This window comes from Nelumbo nucifera, chromosome 8 (genome assembly GCF_055504915.1).
Source record: "Nelumbo nucifera cultivar China Antique chromosome 8, China Antique-T2T, whole genome shotgun sequence".
Taxonomy (NCBI): Eukaryota; Viridiplantae; Streptophyta; class Magnoliopsida; order Proteales; family Nelumbonaceae; genus Nelumbo; species Nelumbo nucifera.
This window is the reverse complement of record NC_142656.1, coordinates 17,617,742-17,640,170: the sequence shown is the minus strand read 5'-3', so window position 1 is coordinate 17,640,170 and position 22,429 is coordinate 17,617,742. Positions and strand designations below refer to the sequence as shown.

The 22,429-nt window shown below is 38.7% G+C and overlaps 1 protein-coding gene across 7 annotated transcripts; it reads right to left on the bottom strand.

Moving 5' to 3' along the window:
• Positions 1–681: 681 nt before the first annotated feature.
• ALG10 (DIE2/ALG10 family) lies at positions 682–22,176 on the bottom strand. Of its 7 annotated transcripts, none has more exons than XM_010252020.3 (10): positions 21,020–21,160; positions 15,392–15,527; positions 14,175–14,285; positions 13,995–14,083; positions 7,239–7,569; positions 5,278–5,545; positions 2,175–2,315; positions 1,883–2,087; positions 1,418–1,560; positions 682–1,338 (listed from the first exon to the last, which is right to left on the bottom strand). In XM_010252020.3, the coding sequence occupies exons 3-10, from the start codon at positions 14,262–14,264 to the stop codon at positions 1,079–1,081; spliced, it is 1,527 nt and encodes a 508-aa protein (XP_010250322.1). In that variant the 5' UTR covers positions 14,265–14,285; positions 15,392–15,527; positions 21,020–21,160; the 3' UTR covers positions 682–1,078. The 7 variants fall into 7 exon arrangements, with proteins under 7 accessions (XP_010250322.1, XP_010250321.1, XP_010250317.2 ...); XM_010252019.3 differs by having other exon boundaries at positions 14,175–14,273; XM_010252015.3 differs by lacking the exon at positions 15,392–15,527 and having other exon boundaries at positions 14,175–14,273; positions 21,020–22,176.
• Between the last annotated feature and the right edge of the window lie 253 nt (positions 22,177–22,429).

The window sequence follows — 22,429 nt, the reverse complement described above, 5'->3', positions numbered from 1 at the left end:
TTTGTCACAAATTCCTTATTACAAGGAATTTTGTCACAAATTTCTTATATTTTTGTGTATCAGCTGTCAGCAACCTCTCAAAAACCAATACATATTGATAGACTTTGAACCATGAGTGAACTAGGGGAACAAACTTCATAAATGTTGGAAAATGAAGGAACAGCTATGATTAAAAATGTCGATATTTTGGATATGCAAAAATCATGCATCTAGAATTTTCAACAATTGATACAAATAAATATATTAAGAAGATTATTAATGTTTAAACCTAATAAAAGATCCTAACTCTAAATATTTAACGTTCTGATGAAAACTGATACGTTTTTGACACTTTGAACCATGGGAAGAACTGAGGGTGCGTTTTGTTCTAAGGAATAGGATCCTGGAACCGGAATCGGAATGACATGGTTTGGTTGAGTGGGAACCATGACAGTTCTGAATTCCGATCCCGATTCCTGATTAAACCAAACACCAGGAATAGGTGATTCCGATTCCGGTCCTGTCCGCAATCCAAACGGATCCTGAAATATGCATGTATATGCGTATATCTGTCATCTTCATCAGAACTGTCCTGGTTCCCTCTCATTTTTTGGATTACATTGTCGTTTGAAATTGCTTTTAACCAATGGTTCGTTCGTTGGCATCACAGTATACCCATTACTGGCCCGTAGTAGAGAAAGGTTTTGAAAAAGATTGAAATTCTCATTGAATGCATATTTGAAGAATCCTGTTACTGAGTTATCTTGAAACTTGAATAGCTTTGATAAAATTTCATATGCATGTCCATTCATCACATCTTATGGCAACACACATCAAAAATATCAAGAAACATGCCAACGCCAGCCACTTCTGTTCTCCATGATCCAGAGTCTCACTCTCCTCCAGTTCCCCTCTGAGGCTCTGATCAGTCTGCGCGGGGGGGAGAGTGGTTGGTTTGGGTTCATTCTATAATCTCATGCAACCTGATGTATGACATTGCACAATGTTGACCAGACCACGAAATTTACAATAGGAAACAAAACTTCCTGCAAGGTTAGGGTCAAGGGATGATGAAACCTTTTGGCGTCTCACAGATTATCTACCAGATAAACCTCTGTGTCCCAGGCTCATGTTTCCAGTGAAAGGGCCGAAACAGAAACATCATCATTGTGAAGATGTTAACTGCTATGTAAAGCATCCCCATGATAAGATAGCTTTTGGTATCACTGATCCGAGAATTGAGAATCAAGAAGTAGAATGGTACAGTATAATATCTGAATTCAATCAGTGGAGCAGGGACTAGAACTGCAGCAGTGGCCAGAAAGAACACCAATACCCAGATCTTCTTCTGAATCTTCCCTGCCAAGTGAACAAAACCACTTTCCTCAGTGGATATGGAACTGAATTAATGTTCAATGCTTAGAAGTCTGCTACTCACCCAAGGTACTGAAGATGGAAAGCCACGAGTAGACATATACTGGAACTAAAAGATATTTCACTGACCAATGAGCTTTGATGACCTTTCGCCAGAGATAAAATGTATAGTGTCGGTTGTCAGCAAGAAGATACGGGTGAGCAATGCTGCCAAGGCAAATTAGTGAGTCATAATATTAACAATGGAAACAATTGTACTAATATAAAATTGACTACTATTGATTTGTCCCGATGCCAATTTCCCATGTCCAGGGCCCTTGCTTCTCTTTTTTTCCCAGTGGTTGGGGGAAGGGGTAGATTGGAAACCAAGCAAAATAAACATTCCACGTGCAAACTTGCTCACAGGAGAGAAGAAAGCCTTCATGTTTGGTAATGTTGACACATGCATTTTTCTAAAATCCTGATACAAAAAGTCCTTAAAATTTTGCTGAAGATGTTTTAGCCATATAAAATTGGAAATGCATCACACCTGAAAAAATGCACTGAAACAATCCCAGCAGCAAGAAGAATAATTCCTGGAAAGAAACTGAGAGGTTTTCTCTTCCAAAGTGATTGGTGCAAAAAAGCAGCTTGTTGTAAATTGAAATGCAAAGGAGCCATGGCTAGAGCAGAAAATAAACCAAAATACATTATCTGTGCAAAATGTGGAGACACTGCATGAGCTTCCTTTGCACCTGTAAAATCACGAGTTTCAGCAAACATGAGAAGTCCCATATTCAAGATAAATGGCTGAACAAAGAGAGATGGAAAATGGTTGGTACCAAGAACTACACTTCCATTCCACAGGATAAACATTGCAAAGGCCAGCAACACCACAAGAAATGGACCAAAGTAAACCATAAGCTCCCACTTCAAATGCCACATCCCTAAAATAATCACCCGAAGCTCATTAAGCAGACCTGCTACAGAAGTAATGGTACAGAAAAAAGTCAGTTGATCTATCAAAAAAAAAAAAAGAAAGAATGTGTCAGCTACAAGTTTTCCAAAAAGACAAACACAAATATCTGATCGTCAGCATTGATTGTAATCATCTGGTGAATTATTTTCTTTTAGGCCAGAATGCTACCAAAAAAAAAACTAAACTCAAATAAAAAAAAGAAGAAAATACAGTATTGATTGCGATCTGGTAAATTATGTTTCTTTGTGGCCAGAATAATACAGAAAAACTAAGGTCAACCAAGTGAGTGGTTATACTTATCTTATTGGACCAAATTGCAACCCAGGAGACTCATTGAAGAAACACATCAAGTGTTGGATCCAGCACCTAGTTTATTTGCTTCATGCAAAAGTATACCATTGATAGATACCATTTGATACAATTTGAGAGGAAAAGAAGAGAAGATCAGATCAGATAAAAAATTCTGTTAATGAAGAAACGGGAGAAGAGGGGGGAGGAAGAGGAAGGAAAGGAGGGGGGCATGGTTGATGAAGAGCAACAAACGGCAGAGTGTGAAGGGGTGGAAGCTGTATTAGAAAATGAAGCTGATCACGTGGAATCCAGGAAGAGCAGGAATAGGAGGTGTTTTTAGAAACCACAAAGGAGTGGTGGTGGCATTATTTTCAGGACCAATTGGCTTTGGAGATTCAGTACAAGCTGAAATGATGGCTCTCTTACAAGGATTAAGATTTGCTATACAAGTTGGAGTAAGGGAATTAGAAATGGAGGGAGATTATCAGTTAGTCATATCTTGGTCCAAGAATATCAGATCAGCTCCATGGAAATATAGACATGCTTTTAGGGAGATCGACACCTTGTCAAAGAGATTCAATTCCACTTTTGGGTGGATAAGGTCTGCAAATGGAATGGCAGATGTATTGGCAAAGTAAAGAGCCAATAGAGATGGCTTGTTTTGGGCTAAATTGTAATCTGATGTACTTAGGGATGCTAGGAACTTACCAGCCTTTTTGGGAATTCTTTGTAACTGCATTTTGATAAGCTCCTGGGGATGACATACCTGTCATCATTTGTACTGTTACAACTTTCTTTAAATCTAATAAATTAATCTCTTCTGCTGATCAAAAAAACTGTCAGAGGACTGAGAGGAAGAAGAAGAGATGTTGCAAAAACTGTTTGAGAAATCAAAGTCCTGATGCGGCACTGCTTCAAGAAACTAAACTGGAAGTAGTTGATATGATCTTTTGGAAGGAAAGTAACAGAAGAATTTTGATGCCAAATTCTACAACATGGGTGGGATAGTAGGCAGGTCAGTTGCTGATTGAGTTATGGTTCATCCAGTTTTCAGACATCCTGATAAGAGGAACTGGGGGAAATTTCAGGGGAAGGGTTGGGAATTCAGATATGTAATATGGAAATCTTTTCTGAGACTGGATCCTTTTATTAATGGTTGTAATTGGGTTGGGTGATGTCTTATCACCACCATCTTGTAATTTTTCTTTTTTTTAATGAAATTTTCTTTTTTACCTATCAAAAAAAAAATGCAGAACTTAGTACCTCAGGTTTATACCTAGGGTAAATTTTTGGGAAAGATTCCTGTAAATTTGATTGATTTCAGCTCAGCATTAAAAAGTAGGAAAGATTTTTGCAAGAAGCTAGTTGCAGCAATAACCTTTTGGGATGTCATGGGTTAAATTATGTTCCCTGTATCGTTATATAGCTATGTTGATTTATCTTATATATGTTATGTGCTATATAAAAAGAAAAAAATGCAAAACCAAATGCTTACCAAGTGTTCATATCAGTGATTCAGTATTGGATAATAGCATATTGTAGGTTATTCCCCTACAGTTATATATGATTTAAGCACTAATGGATTTTCTGGCTCATTGACAGAAAGTGTAAAAAGAGAATATGTGTAGACATGGATTCTTGCTGATATCTTTCTTTCAATAAAATTCCAACTTTTCAAAAAAGAAGAGACACAGACAGCATGTTTACAATCCACACTCACCAAATGTATGGTTGAAATGGAATGTTAATAAGCAAACCTAGAAGAAAAATATTTCTTCAGCCAGAGGGAGGCCCAACAAAATGAAAGTGTAAAATATTTGTCCAACTTATTCTATGGCACTACAGTAGGTTAAACCAGACCTGTTTTGGAAATTCTGAAAAAAAAAAGAGGCCGCAGTCAATGGAACCGCCAATAATCCAATTCATTTAAGTTGGATTCAGATATCCATTTAACCATAATCAAATTAAATTGGATTTGAAAAACTGATCTGTTTATTAATTGGATTGAATTTGGATATCACTTGATCCAATCCATTCTGATTGTATATACATATATAAAGGACTATTTGTAAAAGTTTAATTTAATTCTTTAGGGTTAAGTGGGATTTAGGATATAGATAAAATCTATTTTTGTCTGCAACAATATATTTTCTTATTTTATATTTAACTTTGTATAAAGCATACTAGTTTTATTAGATTTATTGAGCGTTAATTCAAATCTGATTTCAAGATATATAAATAAATTGAATTCACATCCATGCTTTATTTATGTTATTGAATCAAATTCAGATCTCCTACAGTCTTATCAAATTGGATTCAGATATACCCCCATATGAATTTGATCAAATCTGTTTGCAGCCCTGCCAAGTGAAAAACAATGTTAAAGAATCTATCAATCTCAAATACTGCATTAATTATGCAAGCAAATTAGTACACAAGAAGGTGAGGAGGTGGGGAAGGTGATGTATCTTCATATAGTATTGGTCAACTACTAGTTATGGCAACCATTATGGTTATCAAAGCACAGAACTTCAAAATGTCAGGAAAATGCATACCCTGAAATTTTACCAAATAATAAGATGCCACGGAGAAACTCATAAGCACACTCAAAGAAACAAAAAGAAGCAACTGTTAAGAAAACCAAGAAAAAATCAGAAGAAGATACAAAACAGAACCTGGAACATGAGTTGATGAACTTGCGGCAGAACTAGAGTGGTTAACAATATTTACCACACCCAACATTTTCCGCTTTCTCAAGTTTGTGCCCATTGGGACACTCCTCTCTTCAGATAACTGAGCATTTTTCCTGATTGATACATCAGAAGCATCCAGTTGCACATTAACATTTTGATGTGAACCTAAAAATGTAATAGCCCCATCACAAGCAACAAAAAGCACCCATACAGCATTTGTTTGCCGAATAAGTATTGCCAAGGCCCCAAGCTGTAAAAATAGAGGCATAATTAAGTGACATCTAGAGAAGAAGAATGTTCTCTTCAATAATTACAAATTTCATAATAAAATTATTTTCCTTTTTTCAATTGGTAAACTCAATGGTTAGTCATCAGTAGATAAATCAATGAAGACAGGATTCAATACCAGGTCTTGGGTTTGACTCCCCAAGACTTTACTAAGCTAGCTGAGTCCTTACACTTTTTCTTTTCCTAGGAAAATGAAATAGACAATAAGGGTAGCCTTCTCCCGGCCCTAGCAAAGGCAGGATTCAAACCCAGATCTCGTCTACAACCAGTAAGAGATATTACGAACTGAGCCAGCTGGCACCTTCTAAAAAAACATTATGGCGCTTCAATCTTGTACTATTCAAAAGAGTCAAAGCATGCCAGGTAAATTCCTATCCAAAATCAAGTATCAAATGTATCTTTCATGTTGTTTCATGTTTTGGTCCTCGTTGGGTGAGCTTCTCCATCCATTGCTTTTTTATTCTTCAACAGGCAAACACATAGATCAGATTGGATGAACTGGACTTTGCGGTACCAACCAGACCAGGCCAGGTCAGCCCAGACTGACCTGGGGAGACACCAAATCGTAGTGCAATATTTAAGGGATTCCACTAACAAAGTAATTCCCTTGTCTTGAACTCAAGACCTGCACATGGGAGTTGATGCCAATGACTACCTGGCTAAAGGTGTAAATATGTATCTAGAGTTCCTCCAAATAATGATGATGATAGTAGGAAAAGAGGTTTCTGAATCAGGCCAAGTAGTGAAACTTGCTACTTGATCCATCTACTTATGCCATGCAGAGGGGATTCTGTGGCCAACCCAAACTGTGCATCTTATAGGGAACCCTCTGGAGTGGTTATTTATTCACTTTCTCATTTCATGAACCACATATGCTACCTTGTATTGAAATTTTCACTCAATACTAATAGCTGTCCAGATTTACAATTTGTGTGTGTGTTTTCTACGAGTGTCCAGATTTATAATTTGTTAATTAAAAAAACCTATAAAGCCAGAACTTGTTGAACAATGGAAAGGTTTTCTGTCTGAAACTACTCTGTAGATAAAGGGTTTAAAGAGGACCACTAGGACTCCTTTTGAACCCCAAAACCCAAGTAGTAGACCCACATGGTGATGATGACAATACTGTGTAAACAGGGAACAGAACTACTTAGAAAAGGAAACTAGGGCTTTAAGAAACAAATTTACATAACCAGGGCATTTAGTGAGAAACTATAACATAAAATCTTTAGGAAATGTGATTTAAGAAAGTAGCTGAATCGATGCCAAAAGAGCAAAGAGAATTTTGGATTGCCTCAATATTAGCAAGAATGGCAAATGCAGAGAAAAATATGGTAAATACACACATGTAACAAGTTATTCAAAGGTTTTTCCAGCTCAATTAGCTCAGAGGAATCATATAAGGAGAGCCTAAGGCAGAAGCCAAGGACATTGAACTGATAAAAACTTGGCCTGCTAATGGTAAAAAAGGATGAAATATGACCAAATTAACAACAAGTTTTAAGCGGAAGATATCAACTTCCCAATAAGTTTTAGATTTAATAAACATGTTAGAGTGAAAACCCAGTTTCAAAAAGGAACCAATTAAGCGGAAGATTAAAAGGGAAACATCATGGTAAAGGATGATAAATAAAGAGTTAAACTGGTTTCTTTACCAGTGAACTAAAGTGGTAATGCTTCTTCAGACAAGCCAAGTACATAGAAAGCACCACAGTAAGTGATGCTACATCTGTATAATACAGAAAACTGAAGAACCAATGAAGGGGATATAATGCTAAAACTACTGTATACAATGTTGCCTTTCTTTCATCGAGATCTGGTCTTAAATGGACAAGCATCTCAAACAAAAGCATGGCACAGATGATTGTCAAAGCACCATTGCTTGATCGAAGAATTGCAGTAGAACAAAGATCAGAAAATGATGAAGAACTCCGTAACCACAACATGCTTGGAAACAAAGCAACATGTGCAAGTGAAAGATAGTACCTGCAATGGTTTTAAATTGCATATATCAACTTCCCATATTTTTTATCTTATTTGAAAAAAAAAAACTAAGTATTTCTACTTATACTAGCTTTCTCCCAAAAGGGCACCAAGTGAATGTTAGTCCTTTTAGTTGAACAGATTGAGAAATAAGACATTACATGATACTGAGGAACTTAAAGTCAAAAGGCAATGGTAAACATATTACAGTATTTGGATACGTGAAACATTGACTTCATGCAAGTAGAAGGTTCTAAAAGAGCAAGATAAATACCAAACAAAGTGTAGTAGTAGTAGTAAGAAAAGATCTAAGGGCTTCCAGTTTGACAGAAAACATTGTTCTTGATAAAGCATAGTGGTGGGACAGGATATGTGTAGCCAACCCCAAATAGTTGGGATGAAGGCTGGATTAAGTTGACGATATCCAAAGAATACCCAATTGTAGTTTGCATTTTCATAAAAGTAACTTCTCATGTTTAGACAAAACCTGGAAAACAGAAATATCCCTAATAATTTCTACCAATTTTTTTAAAACCAGAAATTGAGGTTGTTCAGGCTAGTGGCAGTGATTTGTTCATGCCAGTCAAACAAACAGCATGAGGCTAACTTGGGTGAGAACCATGACATCAACTTTCATAAAAAAGATAAAATATTAGTTAGGCCCAAAGTCTAGTACTCTAGTTAGAAGTTAATTGGTTCACCAGATTGCTCAGTTCAGTTCAACCATTTCTTATCCTTTTTTTTTTTGAAGAAAATAACAAAAAATTAAGTATCAAGGTAAGAAACAGGGTACATGAGAAGATGTACAGCTGTAAAGCAAGGACTCTCCAAGGAGATTACAATGGTAGAAGACAAGCACTATATAAAGAATCCCTATGAACCCCAGATTTTGCTAGACCATCTGCCATGAATTTAACTCCCTAGGAATCCACTTAGTTGTTACGTTCATCAGGGCCATGATGTCTCTGGCCTCATCCAAAAAATATACCAGTCTCCGAGGGCCACCATTCTTCTCTCCTAATCATTTTATGGTGTTTGTGGAGTCTCCTTCAATGGTTGGGAAAGATAAACCCAGGTTCTTTGCAATTCGAGGACCTGCTAAAGCAGCAACAATCTCAGCCTTTATACAATCCGTAGTCCCTATCAGGCCACTAAAAGCCCAACAAAATTTCCATCTTCCCCGATCACACCTCCTATCCCAGCCTCCCCCGGATTGCCTACCGCACTTCAATATAAGTTTAATCTCGTCCCCACCTCCCTAATAGGGAGTCCCGGACAGAGACTAGAGTCAAAGAAGAGTATAAAATCTCAACTAAATTCCTTTGTAGATCAGAATGGGAAATGCCTTTGAAAGAATCAGAGTTTTCCACCCAATTGTTGCACAAAAGGTTATGCAAGATATAAGATCTTCAGTGGTTCTTGTCTTATTTTCAAAAATGTGCTTGTTTCTTTCTTCACACATTCCCCACATCACTGTGGTGGGTCAGCATACACCAAAATATTTTCCCTCTCTGACCCAAACCTCTGTCATTCCATTGCCAAAGGAGCTCCAAAACATGTTCAGGGGGCAGCCCACAGCCCAGCTTTATCCATATCCAACTAGGAGATCAGATAAATCTGCTTATGACTGCCTCAAGCTCATCTTGTACCTTTACAAGAACAGCCTAGATTTAGACCAAAACTTTCTGGCCCAGCATAATCCTCTACTGAAAAACCACATTGCCTCAAAAAATGTCAGCTCAAAACTCCCAAGCACCTGTAAATCAGTACAATAGAAACATGATTGCATAAACCCTGAACATCTGAAATCATATTCTATAAACTTGTATCAATGAAGGTTCTTGAATTTCAGGCTTCTAGTCAATTGATTACACATCTTTATGGTGATGTAATGCTATGAATATGCTGATGTAGAATTGTAGCATCAAGTAACAAAAGAACTAATGAAATCATGGCGATCCCACATTCACAAGATTCAGTGGACGGCAAGTTGGTTTTTGAGCCAGGTCAGTGAATGATGGCATGATGACTCAAATAGCAGCCTTGGCTTGCCTGATAGCCCCCTAAAGTTGCTTAGACTCACGATATAAAATAAAAGATTAAGTAGAAAATGTTCTAAGTAGTGTAAAATAATCTCATGTGTTTCTATGCCACCTAACTCCATACAATTGAAAGATAAGACCGAAGTATGCATCAGATGCTTGATTTGTCCATCAGTTTGGGTCAAAAGAAAATCCAGTAACCAAAATTCATTTCCCACAATAAAACAGACAGTATTAATGGGTAGTTGTAAATTAGCTTCACCATCCAGAGTTCAAGTTTTATTACCCGATCTTGCTCCATCTGAATTGGATTATTATTAACATAAAAGGTTCAAAGAAGGCCAAGATGGAAAGTTTTCACAAGCAGCACAGGTAACAGGAAGAGCCCAGGGAAGGGCAGGTGGCCAATCTGGATGACACAAAAATGCATGGGGAGATTATCAACATCATCATCCACTAAAGCAACAGTTATGGCCTTTTGGTTTGGCTCCTAGAAGGTTTTCCTTTTTTTCTTGTTGACTGAAGGGATTTCACTAATGTTATTAGATGGGGGCAAGGATTTTGAAGGAACCCTTAGCGATAGACAAAACTGCTTAATGAGATTAGATTCTAAGAATTTCAATGCAATACCAGATAAGTTGACAAAATCCGGGGTTGCCACTTATGAGACCTATGAATTGTTGGTCATCCCTTCCCCTTCTAACATGTTATGTAGACTTGGGTGCATGTTGTCTCTTGATCCCCACTTGTATATCATCTTTATCCTACAATAGCATAGTTGTTTATGTTTGCCTCCTAAACAAAAATAAAATAAAATAACTTCCCTATTCCACCTTTTTTTATGAGTAAAGTTATTCCACCTAAATGACAGTGGTAATGATAAGAACGGTAAAGCAATGAAAGAATGAACATAGGAGGTTATGTGCAATTTACCCTATACACTGCATAAATATATATATATTTTTTTGATCAATAACACTTTCATTAATTCATCAGTAGAAAATTTACAAGTGGAAGACAAACACACTTATCTTCCAAGAGTCACAAAGAACTTCAGGAAAGGAAAGAAAAAAATACAAAGATACAAGGACACTAACATTACAACTTAGCCCAAAACAAGGAATCCCTTTCAGCCCCTTGTTTTGCTAAACCGTCAGCTAGGGAATTAGCTGATCTCTTAATCCAACATGTCTTAACTTCCATCTCCCGCACCAGCCATTTGAATTTCCTCTTCTCATTGTTATACTTCCAAAGATCATTTTGTTCTTTGGTCAGCCACCCTATCACCACCTCTGAATCCCCTTCAATTATAAGTTTCTTGATGTTCAATTCCTTAGCTTTCCGGGCTCCTTCCATAACTGCACATATCTCAGCTCTAAGGGAGTCACCCACTCCAATTGGGCCTGAGAACAAAACAGAGATGACCCCATTTTCATCTCTAAAAACACCCCCAATCCCTGATTGTCCCGGGTTTCCCCTACTGCATCCATCAAAGTTTAATTTCAAGAATCCACTAGGTGGGGGGGTCCAAGCCACACTCATTACTGACTTGGTCTACATGCAACTTGCAATTTCACCCCACTTCCTCAACATGTCATCCACAGTGTAATCAGTGAATATTTCCAGAGATTTTAGCCACTGTACCGCCCTAAACTGTATGATAGTCCTCAAATCTGCTGTCCCTCTCTGAATTTCTGAGAATATCCTGGAGTTCCTTTCTTCCCATAGTGTCCAACATACTGCAGCCCTTAGTCCTCTCCACATTGTCCTTCCCCTTTTTAACTACCACCTGAAGGAGGGGGCAAAAAGGCCCGCATGTTTGATGCCAGCTGCATCCAAACAAGGAGAAAGCCCAAACCCACAACGACCTCGCGAAGTGGCACGACACCATTAGGTGAAAACCGGTCTCCCCGTCTGCTTTGCACAGAACACACCACTGAGGTGACAAGCAAGTATTGAGTCTCTTCTTTTGGAGTAGATCACCAGTGTTGATTCTTTCCAGATAGGCTTCCCAACAAAAACTACCAACCCTAGGAGGTATAGCTCTGCACCAAACCTCACCAACAGGAAAAAGGGACAGGGTAGGACTGGTGGACTGACTTAAGACTTTGAAGAAAGAAGCACAAGAGAAAATGCCATTGGGGTTAGGTGTCCAAATTCTAGAATCCGCCCTAGTGGGGTCTAAGACAACGTTAAGGCTCGAAATACAATCGAAGTCTGAATCCCTCAAATCCCTTCTTAGACCCAAGTTCCACCCAATCCCAGAAGTAGAAGAGGATGGGGTGGTGAAAGACGAGATCGGCTCATTTTTCAAATCAGAAAGAGTGTACAAAGACGGAAACTGATCCTTTAGAGGGGCACTCCCCACCCAGGCTTGTTCCCAAAATTTTATGGAATTACCGGAATTCAAGTCATACCTGATATTAGGAATGAAAAAAGGTAGCAAGTCATGAATGGCTTTCCAAGGAGAATTGCTTGTGATCCTAGCTCTGATTCCAGCGTCCCATCCGTTGTGCTCCAGCCCATGAATACTTGCCACTATTCTAGCCCATAGCTTCTCCTTCTCCAAAGGAAACCTCCACAACCACTTCCCCAGCAGAGTCATATTCCTTCTCCTAATAATCCCAAGCCCCAAACCACCACATGACTTACTCCTGCACACTATTTCCCAGCTAACTCTGTGATCCCTCTTCTCTTCTCCCGGCTCCCACAGGAAATCTCTCATTAACTTCTCTAATCTGTTAGCAATCTTCACTGGGATTTTAAACACCGACATGAAGAAAATGGGTAAGTTAGCAAGCGTGGCCTTAATTAATGTAATTCTCCCACCAAGAGAGAGGTAATTCTTTTTCCAAGATACCAATCTTTTTTCAAACCTTTCCATCACCGGGTTCCAAAAGCTCTCTCTCTTGAGATTATCACCTAATGGTAATCCTAAATAGTTCAAAGGCCACCCCGTGACTTCACACCCCAGCACTTCAGCACTCTCCCTGATCTCTCCCTCCTCCAAATTCACCCCCATTACACAGCTTTTCCCAAGGTTAACCTTCAAGTTGGATAGTTGCTCAAACTGTTGTATCACCGACTTTAAATTCCTGATAAACCTCACATTACCACCTTCACAAAACAGAATCGTGTCATCAGCAAACTGTAAATGTGTGAGGGGGGTTTCCATCCTCCCAACCCTCCAGCCTCTAATGAGCCCCCTAGAATCTGCTCTGTGAATCAATTTCCCCAAAACCTCCGCAATTAAAATGAACAAGAAAGGAGAAAGGGGGTCTCCTTGTCTTATACCCCTACTGGCTGGAAAGAAATCTACCACTGTCCCATTCACTAGCACTGAATAATGACAATTCCGGACACAGCCCATGATCCACTTACACCATCTAGCCCCAAACCCGAATTTGGTTAAAACTTTCCTCAAGAACTCCCAGTCCACCAAGTCATAAGCCTTTTCCAAGTCCAGCTTACAGACCACTCCCTTCTTCTTATCCCTCTTAAAGTTCTCCACACTCTCATTAGCAGTTAAAATCTGGTCTGTAATTTGTCTTCCACTCACAAAAGCTCCTTGATAGTGTTCAATGATATCCAGAATTACCTTCTTCAGCCTCAAAGACAACACTTTTGCAATGATCTTGTACAAGCTATTCACCAAACTTATTGGCCTAAAATCCTTCGGGTGGGATGCATCTTTCTTTTTGGGAATTAAGGCTATAAATGTAGAGTTCACACCCGGATTGACAATTTCTCTCCTGAAAAACTCCTCAAACACCCGCAAGAGATCATCTTTCAAAATATCCCAACAATCCTGATAAAAAGCCATTGTAAACCCATCCGGCCCTGAAGCTTTTGTTCTATTCATAGAAAACATAGCCTCCTTGATCTCTTCTACATTAAAGCTTCTTTCCATCCTTCTGTTCTCCACCCCTACATCTGCATAAATATTCATTATCACTATTAGTTACATGTGTACTTGTATATCTGTGTAATTTGCTTTTTCAGGTTCACTCCTTATAATTTACATAAAGAATGTTCAGAATGCAATTTATTATGCTTCTTAATATTCTTCTCTCAATAAGATTAAAACATTCATTGTACCTCAATTTGGTCAGACATAAAATGATCTTTACTTAAAAGTAGTCCCTTTTCTCATTCCTACTTTCTTATAGCTACTTAAGTTGTACTGTTCACAAAATTGTAATCATAATCAGAATTGCTCTACCCACATCACTAATGAGTCAAATCAACTTATCTGGATGAAATGGCTGTCAAAATACTTGCATTTCAATATTTAAGTTCTATTTCCTTAATTGGTCATATCATCTATAGATAAAAATGTTAAGTTGGTCAATGGATAAACATATAAAATGAGACTCTAGAACTCACAGGCCAGGGGGTGTGGTGATCATGGGATCCCAGCTCCTGAAATTACCCCTGCAGTACTGTTGCGCCTGAGGAATGTGGAATATCTCATCCTGCAAATCCAGCTACATCTGTTAACAAAGGAAACCACTAAAGGGGTATATCTGAAGGAAAAAAGTAAAAAGAATGAAAGTAACTGCTTACCATGTAAGGCTCTGGAACGATGTGATTGACCATCAACGTTATTGGAATAACCCACAAACTCACTATAACTGCAACGGCTACCCTCCCCATTACTCTCTCCTGAAAAGTTCACTGGAATCACAATGTTTGAAACAATTTCTAAATGGCATAAATAGGAATAATTAAGGCCCCATTTGGCATCAATTCTGAGGATTCTCGTTCTCAGAATCCATTCAGAAAATAATGGATTCTGAGAATTTTCATCTTGAGAATCAATGGTCTTGTTTGGCACAGTCATTTGATTTCTGTTTCTCAGAAACAGAATCACGTTTGGAGAGAATGTTTTATCATGTGCCTGAGCAAGGGTGTTTTGGAAATTCACATAAACATGAAAGAATGTTTTAATAATAATGCAACCTTATGAAATTCATCAAAACACCCGCAGCAAACAAATTTCAAAGAAAGGGGGCAGGTAAAGTGTTTTTTCCCACTTGTGCACTCAAGCAAGCAGCTAGAGAATAGAATATTAATCAACCAAGTTAAAGAAAGTATTACTCTAGAAGTTATTCCAATCAAATTACATGTACGAACCAAACACCTACAGCATTTCGAGAATTTAATATTAAGCTAAATTCGTAGAAAATAAAAAAAAGGAGGAATATAGAATCTATAGACAAGTTTTTTTAGCAGTGATGATCAGAAAGCTTTTGTTAATCATCTCAGGAAGAAAAATCCCTACTAAAACCAGGAAAAAATACAAGTGGAAATTAAACTCAGCTGAAGCTGACCAAAATACAGAACAAAAATGACCAAGTATAGGTGATAGCATGACCTAGTACAGTGAGAAGCCCATTCTACTGCTAGAATTAACTAGATGATTTTATAAACCTATCATGAAACTCGGGCAATCATAAACTCATCAATCATATTGATAAAAAAATAAATTAATCACTTATAAGCTAATAAAATATGTTGAACTATGAAAAATTAATCACAAATTTGTCTCTCTTCTTCAGCCTTATTTGTTACAACCCAGGAACAGAACAAAGATCAGCAATAGAGCCATTGTCCAGAAAGTATATACAAGGAAAAGACACGCGGGCCAAGATCCAGATATAAAACCGACCAACAGAAGAGTAACCAACTATGCAAGTGGGAATAATCTTGATTTTTGATTTTTGAGTTGTTACAGCTAAGGTAAAATGTATAAATTGGAAAAGATAGTAACAAAGAATTACCTTGAATGTTCGTTTGAAATCTCTCTCTCTCTCTAACACACTTAGGAGATCACAGCGTTGGGCAGAAACCCAATAGTTGGTATCAGAGCTCTGGATCCCACCACCATGCTAAGCACACGACCGTGTGGAGGTTAATCTGCACAAGGTCACTGGTGAACTTCAGGAGATCAAAGAGACACTTGCTACGGTGGTGGCTCAAACAGGAAGACTCATGACCGCTAGCAATCAACATGGAAGCCTAGGTTAATCTGCAACCCTAAAATATAAACATGCAACATGCAAAGTATACAAATTCTATTATGATCATCACAGAAGAAGAAGAAGAAGAAAGTAAACATACCGATCAATGGTCGCTGGAGCAAAGAGTCAGTCCAACAGAAACATACCTATCTTCTCTGCAAATTGGCGGAGAGGCGGAGGTGGAGAAAGTTGCAGCGTTCGAACCCTTGCAACCCGATGGGTATTCTCAACCCATATTCGACTCGCTTATTAAATGGCTGGGTTTGAATAGGTTGTAACTTGTAAGTAGATGGTTGGGTTGATCAAATGGGTTGGATCGGAAATTTCCCGCCCTTATTATTGATAAATGGGTTGCCATAGTTCAAATGGACATTTTGTATCAATAATATGACTAGCGGAGGGGGCTCTGCGTTGCAGGGGTTCACTAAACTATCATGCTTGAGTTCGATTCAAATTAGAGATTTGAATTTGAGCTTGAGCTCGGTTCGAGTCAAAAGCTCAAAAGTTCAAGCTTGATTACCTTTGATTGCAGATCTCTTAAGCAATTGAGGTGTCGAGCCAAGGTCTCTCTCATTTGTCGAGATGTCAAACCGAGATCTTCCTCAGTTGTTGAAGTGTCGAGCTGAGGTTTCCCTAGCAGGTGTCGAGCTAAGGTTTCCCTTAGTTGACAAGGTGTCGAACTGAGGTCTCCCTCAGTTGTCGAGGTGTTGAGCCGAGATCTCCCTCAGTGATCGAGGTGACACCCTATGTACACACTCGATTAGGCTTGTGAGACATTTGATTGCAGGTCTCCCTAGCAATCGAGGTGCCAAGCCAAGATCTCCCTCAGCTGCTGAAGTGTCGAGTTGAGATTTCCCTAGCAGGCGAGGTGTCGAGCTAAGGTTTCCCTTAATTGACGAGGTGCCGAACTAAGGTCTCCCTCAGTTGTCAAGGTGCTGAGCCGAGGTCTCCCTCAGTAGTCGAGGTGTTGTCTAGCTTGGTCGAGGTGTCGTCTAGCTCAAGCTCGACTCAAATTAGAGACTTGAGCTCGAGCTCAACTACCTTTGATTGTAGGTCCCCTAGTAGCCGAGATGTCGAGCTGAGGTCTCCCTCAGTTGGAGAGAGAGATGGCAAGAGAAAGAATGGCATTCTTGTAATTTATAAGGGGAGAGAGAGAGAGTTCATAAGAGAGTGGCATTCTTGTAATTTGTAAGGAATAAGAGAGAGTTGGTAGGAGAGAGTGGCATTCTTGTAATTTAAGAGAGAGAGAGAGTTGGTAGTAGAGACCGAGAAAGTGACATTCTTGTAATTTGAAAAAAAAAACCGAGAGAGAGAGAGAGTGGCATTCTTGTAATTTGAAAGGAAAAAAAAAACAAATTTACTATTAGATTCCATTTCTTGTCTTCTTAGGCCTTCTTTGTATACATTCCAACTTAATGTATTTATATTGATATTGATTTTTGTAAGCGTCATCCACTGTCATTTGTACTTATTCTTCCATATGGTTGTAGCAAGCCGGAGGCAAATTCATGTCGGAGTAGAGAGGATTAAGTGCAAAGGGGATTTGGGTGTACATAACATTTTGTACACAATCTCATTTTATGAGCATCATCCACCGCCGTCCATGCTTATCCAACCGTGGGGTTATAATGTTTGGGTCAATACGTCAAGTAAACCCCACTTACCATATCAATATTCTTTCGAAAGTATTGGAAGCGAACTCATGACAGAGTAAAGGATCAAGTGGAAAGGGGTTTTGGATGTACATAACATTTTGAATTAGTAATCTCATTTTGTGAGTGTCATTTGCCACCGTTTTGTGCTTATCCGACTGTGGAGTTGTGACGATTGAGTCAAGTAAATCACATTTACCATCCCGATATCCTCTTAGAAACATTAGAGGTGAATCCATATCAAATGAGAGGATTAAGTGGAAATGAGAACTAGATGTATGTAACATTTTGCACCGGTAATCTGATTTTGTGAGTGTCGTCCGCCGTCGTCCGTAGTTATTCATACATAGTGGTTGTGACAAATGGGTCAAGTAAACCTCACTTACCATCCCGATATCTTATCAGAAGCATTGGAGGTAAACCAATGTTAGAAGAAAGGATTAAGTGAAAAGGGGAACTAGATGTACGTAACATTTTACACTAGTAATCTAATTTTGTAAATACAATCTACTGCCATCCGTGGTTATCTCTTCGCAGGGTTGTGGTGAACAGGTAATTAACCTCAATAAGATCCATGTCAAAGGTGAGGATTAAGTGAAAAAGGGAAATGGAATTATGTAACATTTTCCATCAGTAATTTGTAAACGATGTCCGCCGCCATCCATGCTTACCCCTCCGCGGGGTTGTGATGAACGGGTCAAATAAACTTTGCTTACCATCCTAATATCCTCTCAAAAGCATTAGAGATGAATCTATGCTAGAGGAGAGGATTTTTTAAGCTGGATGTATGTAAAGTTCTATACATGAATCTGATAATGCAAATTCCATTCGTTGCCGTCCTTGATTCTATTGTACGGGATTGTGGCAACCGGGTCAACTAAACCATAACTACCATCTATAGAGGTGAATCCAACCCGTCTATGATTGAGTCAACTCGACACTTCAGCAGCTGAGGGAGATCTTGGCTTGGCACCTCGATTGCTAGGGAGACCTGCAATCAAATGTCTCACAAGCCTAATCGAGTGTGTACATAGGGTGTCACCTCGATCACTGAGGGAGATCTCGGCTCAACACCTCGACAACTGAGGGAGACCTCAGTTCGACACCTTGTCAACTAAGGGAAACCTTAGCTCGACACCTGCTAGGGAAACCTCAGCTCGACACTTCAACAACTGAGGAAGATCTCGGTTTGACATCTCGACAAATGAGAGAGACCTTGGCTCGACACCTCAATTGCTTAAGAGATCTGCAATCAAAGGTAATCAAGCTTGAACTTTTGAACTTTTGACTCGAACCGAGCTCAAGCTCAAATTCAAATCTCTAATTTGAATCGAACTCAAGCATGATAGTTTAGTGAACCCCTGCAACGCAGAGCCCCCTCCGCTAGTCATATTATTGATACAAAATGTCCATTTGAACTATGGCAACCCATTTATCAATAATAAGGGCGGGAAATTTCCGATCCAACCCATTTGATCAACCCAACCATCTACTTACAAGTTACAACCTATTCAAACCCAGCCATTTAATAAGCGAGTCGAATATGGGTTGAGAATACCCATCGGGTTGCAAGGGTTCGAACGCTGCAACTTTCTCCACCTCCGCCTCTCCGCCAATTTGCAGAGAAGATAGGTATGTTTCTGTTGGACTGACTCTTTGCTCCAGCGACCATTGATCGGTATGTTTACTTTCTTCTTCTTCTTCTTCTGTGATGATCATAATAGAATTTGTATACTTTGCATGTTGCATGTTTATATTTTAGGGTTGCAGATTAACCTAGGCTTCCATGTTGATTGCTAGCGGTCATGAGTCTTCCTGTTTGAGCCACCACCGTAGCAAGTGTCTCTTTGATCTCCTGAAGTTCACCAGTGACCTTGTGCAGATTAACCTCCACACGGTCGTGTGCTTAGCATGGTGGTGGGATCCAGAGCTCTGATACCAACTATTGGGTTTCTGCCCAACGCTGTGATCTCCTAAGTGTGTTAGAGAGAGAGAGAGATTTCAAACGAACATTCAAGGTAATTCTTTGTTACTATCTTTTCCAATTTATACATTTTACCTTAGCTGTAACAACTCAAAAATCAAAAATCAAGATTATTCCCACTTGCATAGTTGGTTACTCTTCTGTTGGTCGGTTTTATATCTGGATCTTGGCCCGCGTGTCTTTTCCTTGTATATACTTTCTGGACAATGGCTCTATTGCTGATCTTTGTTCTGTTCCTGGGTTGTAACAAATAAGGCTGAAGAAGAGAGACAAATTTGTGATTAATTTTTCATAGTTCAACATATTTTATTAGCTTATAAGTGATTAATTTATTTTTTTATCAATATGATTGATGAGTTTATGATTGCCCGAGTTTCATGATAGGTTTATAAAATCATCTAGTTAATTCTAGCAGTAGAATGGGCTTCTCACTGTACTAGGTCATGCTATCACCTATACTTGGTCATTTTTGTTCTGTATTTTGGTCAGCTTCAGCTGAGTTTAATTTCCACTTGTATTTTGGTCAGCTTATTACATGCTCAAATTTATGCATTGAGGTGCACCTTCTAAAAACATGACCATTCACTATCGGTTCTTAAATATATAGGAAAATATAAATATAATGACACGGGAAATAACTATAAACCTAATTGTCTCCATCCCTTCCAACAATAGGTTTTGAGATGACACCATGAACTCCATTTATCTATGATACTCAAACAACACTCTTTTTAGCTCAAGAACACATTTGCTAATATTTCCACCAATGTTCATCGCAAGAGTAACTTCATTTGTAGAGCCAATGGGAATTGCCTAACAAAAAAGTTACAACCACCGTTGATGTATTCTTCCATTTGACTTGCATTTGATTGCTTAGGATTTGGCAGATTCCAGTTTCACATTCAAAGAAAATAAGGTCAATACAAATATTGAATCTTAAACTAAGCGATGAACTACATTGGGTGGCAATATTAGTTACATCAAGATTGTCGGGATCTTATTAGGATTCTACATGGTTTTTAAAACCGAACCGGTCAGGGAACCGTTTTTCAGTTCGGCGGTTCAACCGTCCGGGTTGAGCGGTTCGACCCGTGACATCATAAACAAATAAAAAACAATAAAATACTTATATATAATAAAAAATAACAGAAATTTAAATAAAATACAAAAAATACATAGGGAAATATAGAAAAAAGAACAACATATGAAAAAAATAAAAATATCTAAATATAAATAATAAAATACAGAAAATACAAAAAAAATACAGAAAATATTCCAAAAAATACAGAAAAAATTCCAAAAAATACAGAAAAAATTCCAAAAAATATAGAAAAATTTCCAAAAATTATAGAAAAAATATGTAAGCAAGAATATGTAATGATCACCTATTTTTTTGAGAAGAAAAAAGCATATCATCTCAGAAAAAATTATCTGAACATATTTTGAGAAGTAAACATAAATTTCATATCAAAACATATTTTGTGAAGAAAAAAAAGAAAGAAAATTGATTGATTCAGTTGAATCAAGAGCTCCCTCATCAATTAGTAAAAATAAGGATTAAAGGAGTTAAGTGTCCCCTTTAGAGTCATTTTCTTTCAATCTAAAGTTGTCTCTAGAAATCCTACCAAAGAAAAAAAATCTCTAGAAAAATTAATTCATGCTTACTAAACAAGCATATATATTACCATTCTATCAGGTCCAAAGAATTCAAAAAATCAATTAAATCACAAAAAAATCAGAAAAAAATTATACCTTCAGGGATTCGCCGCCGGTGGGCTCGGGCAGTCCACCGCTGCAAGTCATTGCTGTTGCAAGTCGCTCGCCGCCCCGCCGCTGCAAGTCACCACTACTGCAAGTCGCTCGCCGTCTGCCGCTGCAAGTCGCCTCTGCTGCAAATCGTTCGCCGTCCGCCGCTACAAGTCCGCCGGTTGTCGTTGGTGTATGTCGCCGTTGAATGCCGGAGTTGATGGTCGTCGTAGGTGGTAGGGTGTGAGGGTTGAGACTTGAGAGGATTAAGGAGTAAGGAGGGAACTCGGGAACCCTAAAGGCTAAACCGAATAAGGGACGGGGGACTGGGATTCGAAAATCGTGGGATATAATTGGCATTTTACTTTTTGTTTTTTTGTTATTTAAAACATTAAAAATAAAAATATTAACCCGCAAACCGTTGTTCGGGTCGAAAGGTTTAGCGGTCTGACCACCCGGGTCAGCGGTTTTTTTGACTTTTCAACGTTTTTTTTTTCAATTTTCTAGTTTCTAGTAAAACCAGACCTGGATGGCTAACCGGTTACCAATTTTTTCGGTCCAGTCCGGTTTTGAAAACCATGGGATTCTACGGTGTGATGGGGCTCTCACCCTCTCTGGCGCCCCCTTCGAGGGGACTTGGGCCCGGTCCATTGTTGAGGATGCTTCTACAGACTACAATTCGGATGACGAAGGTTGCCCGATTCTCAAGCTAGGTTGATCCCAGTTCGCTCGCCGTTATTAGGGGAATCCTTGTTAATTTCTTTTCCTCCACTTATTGATATGCTTAAATTCAACGGGTGGCCCTGCCTGACCTGGGGTTGCAAGACAGGCTCCATCAACAACGGATCCCTCGTCGGGTTATACACTCGACACCTCAATAACAACACAACGTACACAACGTCCAACATTCCACCACCTAAGATTGAACCACCAACCGTCGTGGCACTTTGTTGCCGGGGGCCATCATTTGGGCCAACCGCACCAAAACTGAACGAGAGACCAACATTTACACTAACTCTCCAACACCAAATACATGAATAATACATTTCCCCCGACACTTGCAATACTTCACCTAGTATTTCAATTGGTTGTGGGGGGAGCAACTTCTTATTGACTATAACTCATAATTGTAGCACAAACATGTTAATTGACTATAATTTATGTACTATTAAAAATATTTCAACTCACAATCCACTTTGGACCGGTATCATGTAGATGGCATACCTGCACCAAAGACTTATAATGCAAGAGTCACCTTTTGCCGTATAACTTAAACCACATATCATTTGCACACCATGAATATATCACAAAATACCTACATATTAATCAACCAACCACGCATTAGATAATATAAATAGGAATATACAAGATAAATTCACACTAATAAGCAGAATCATTGACCATAACAACCAAACT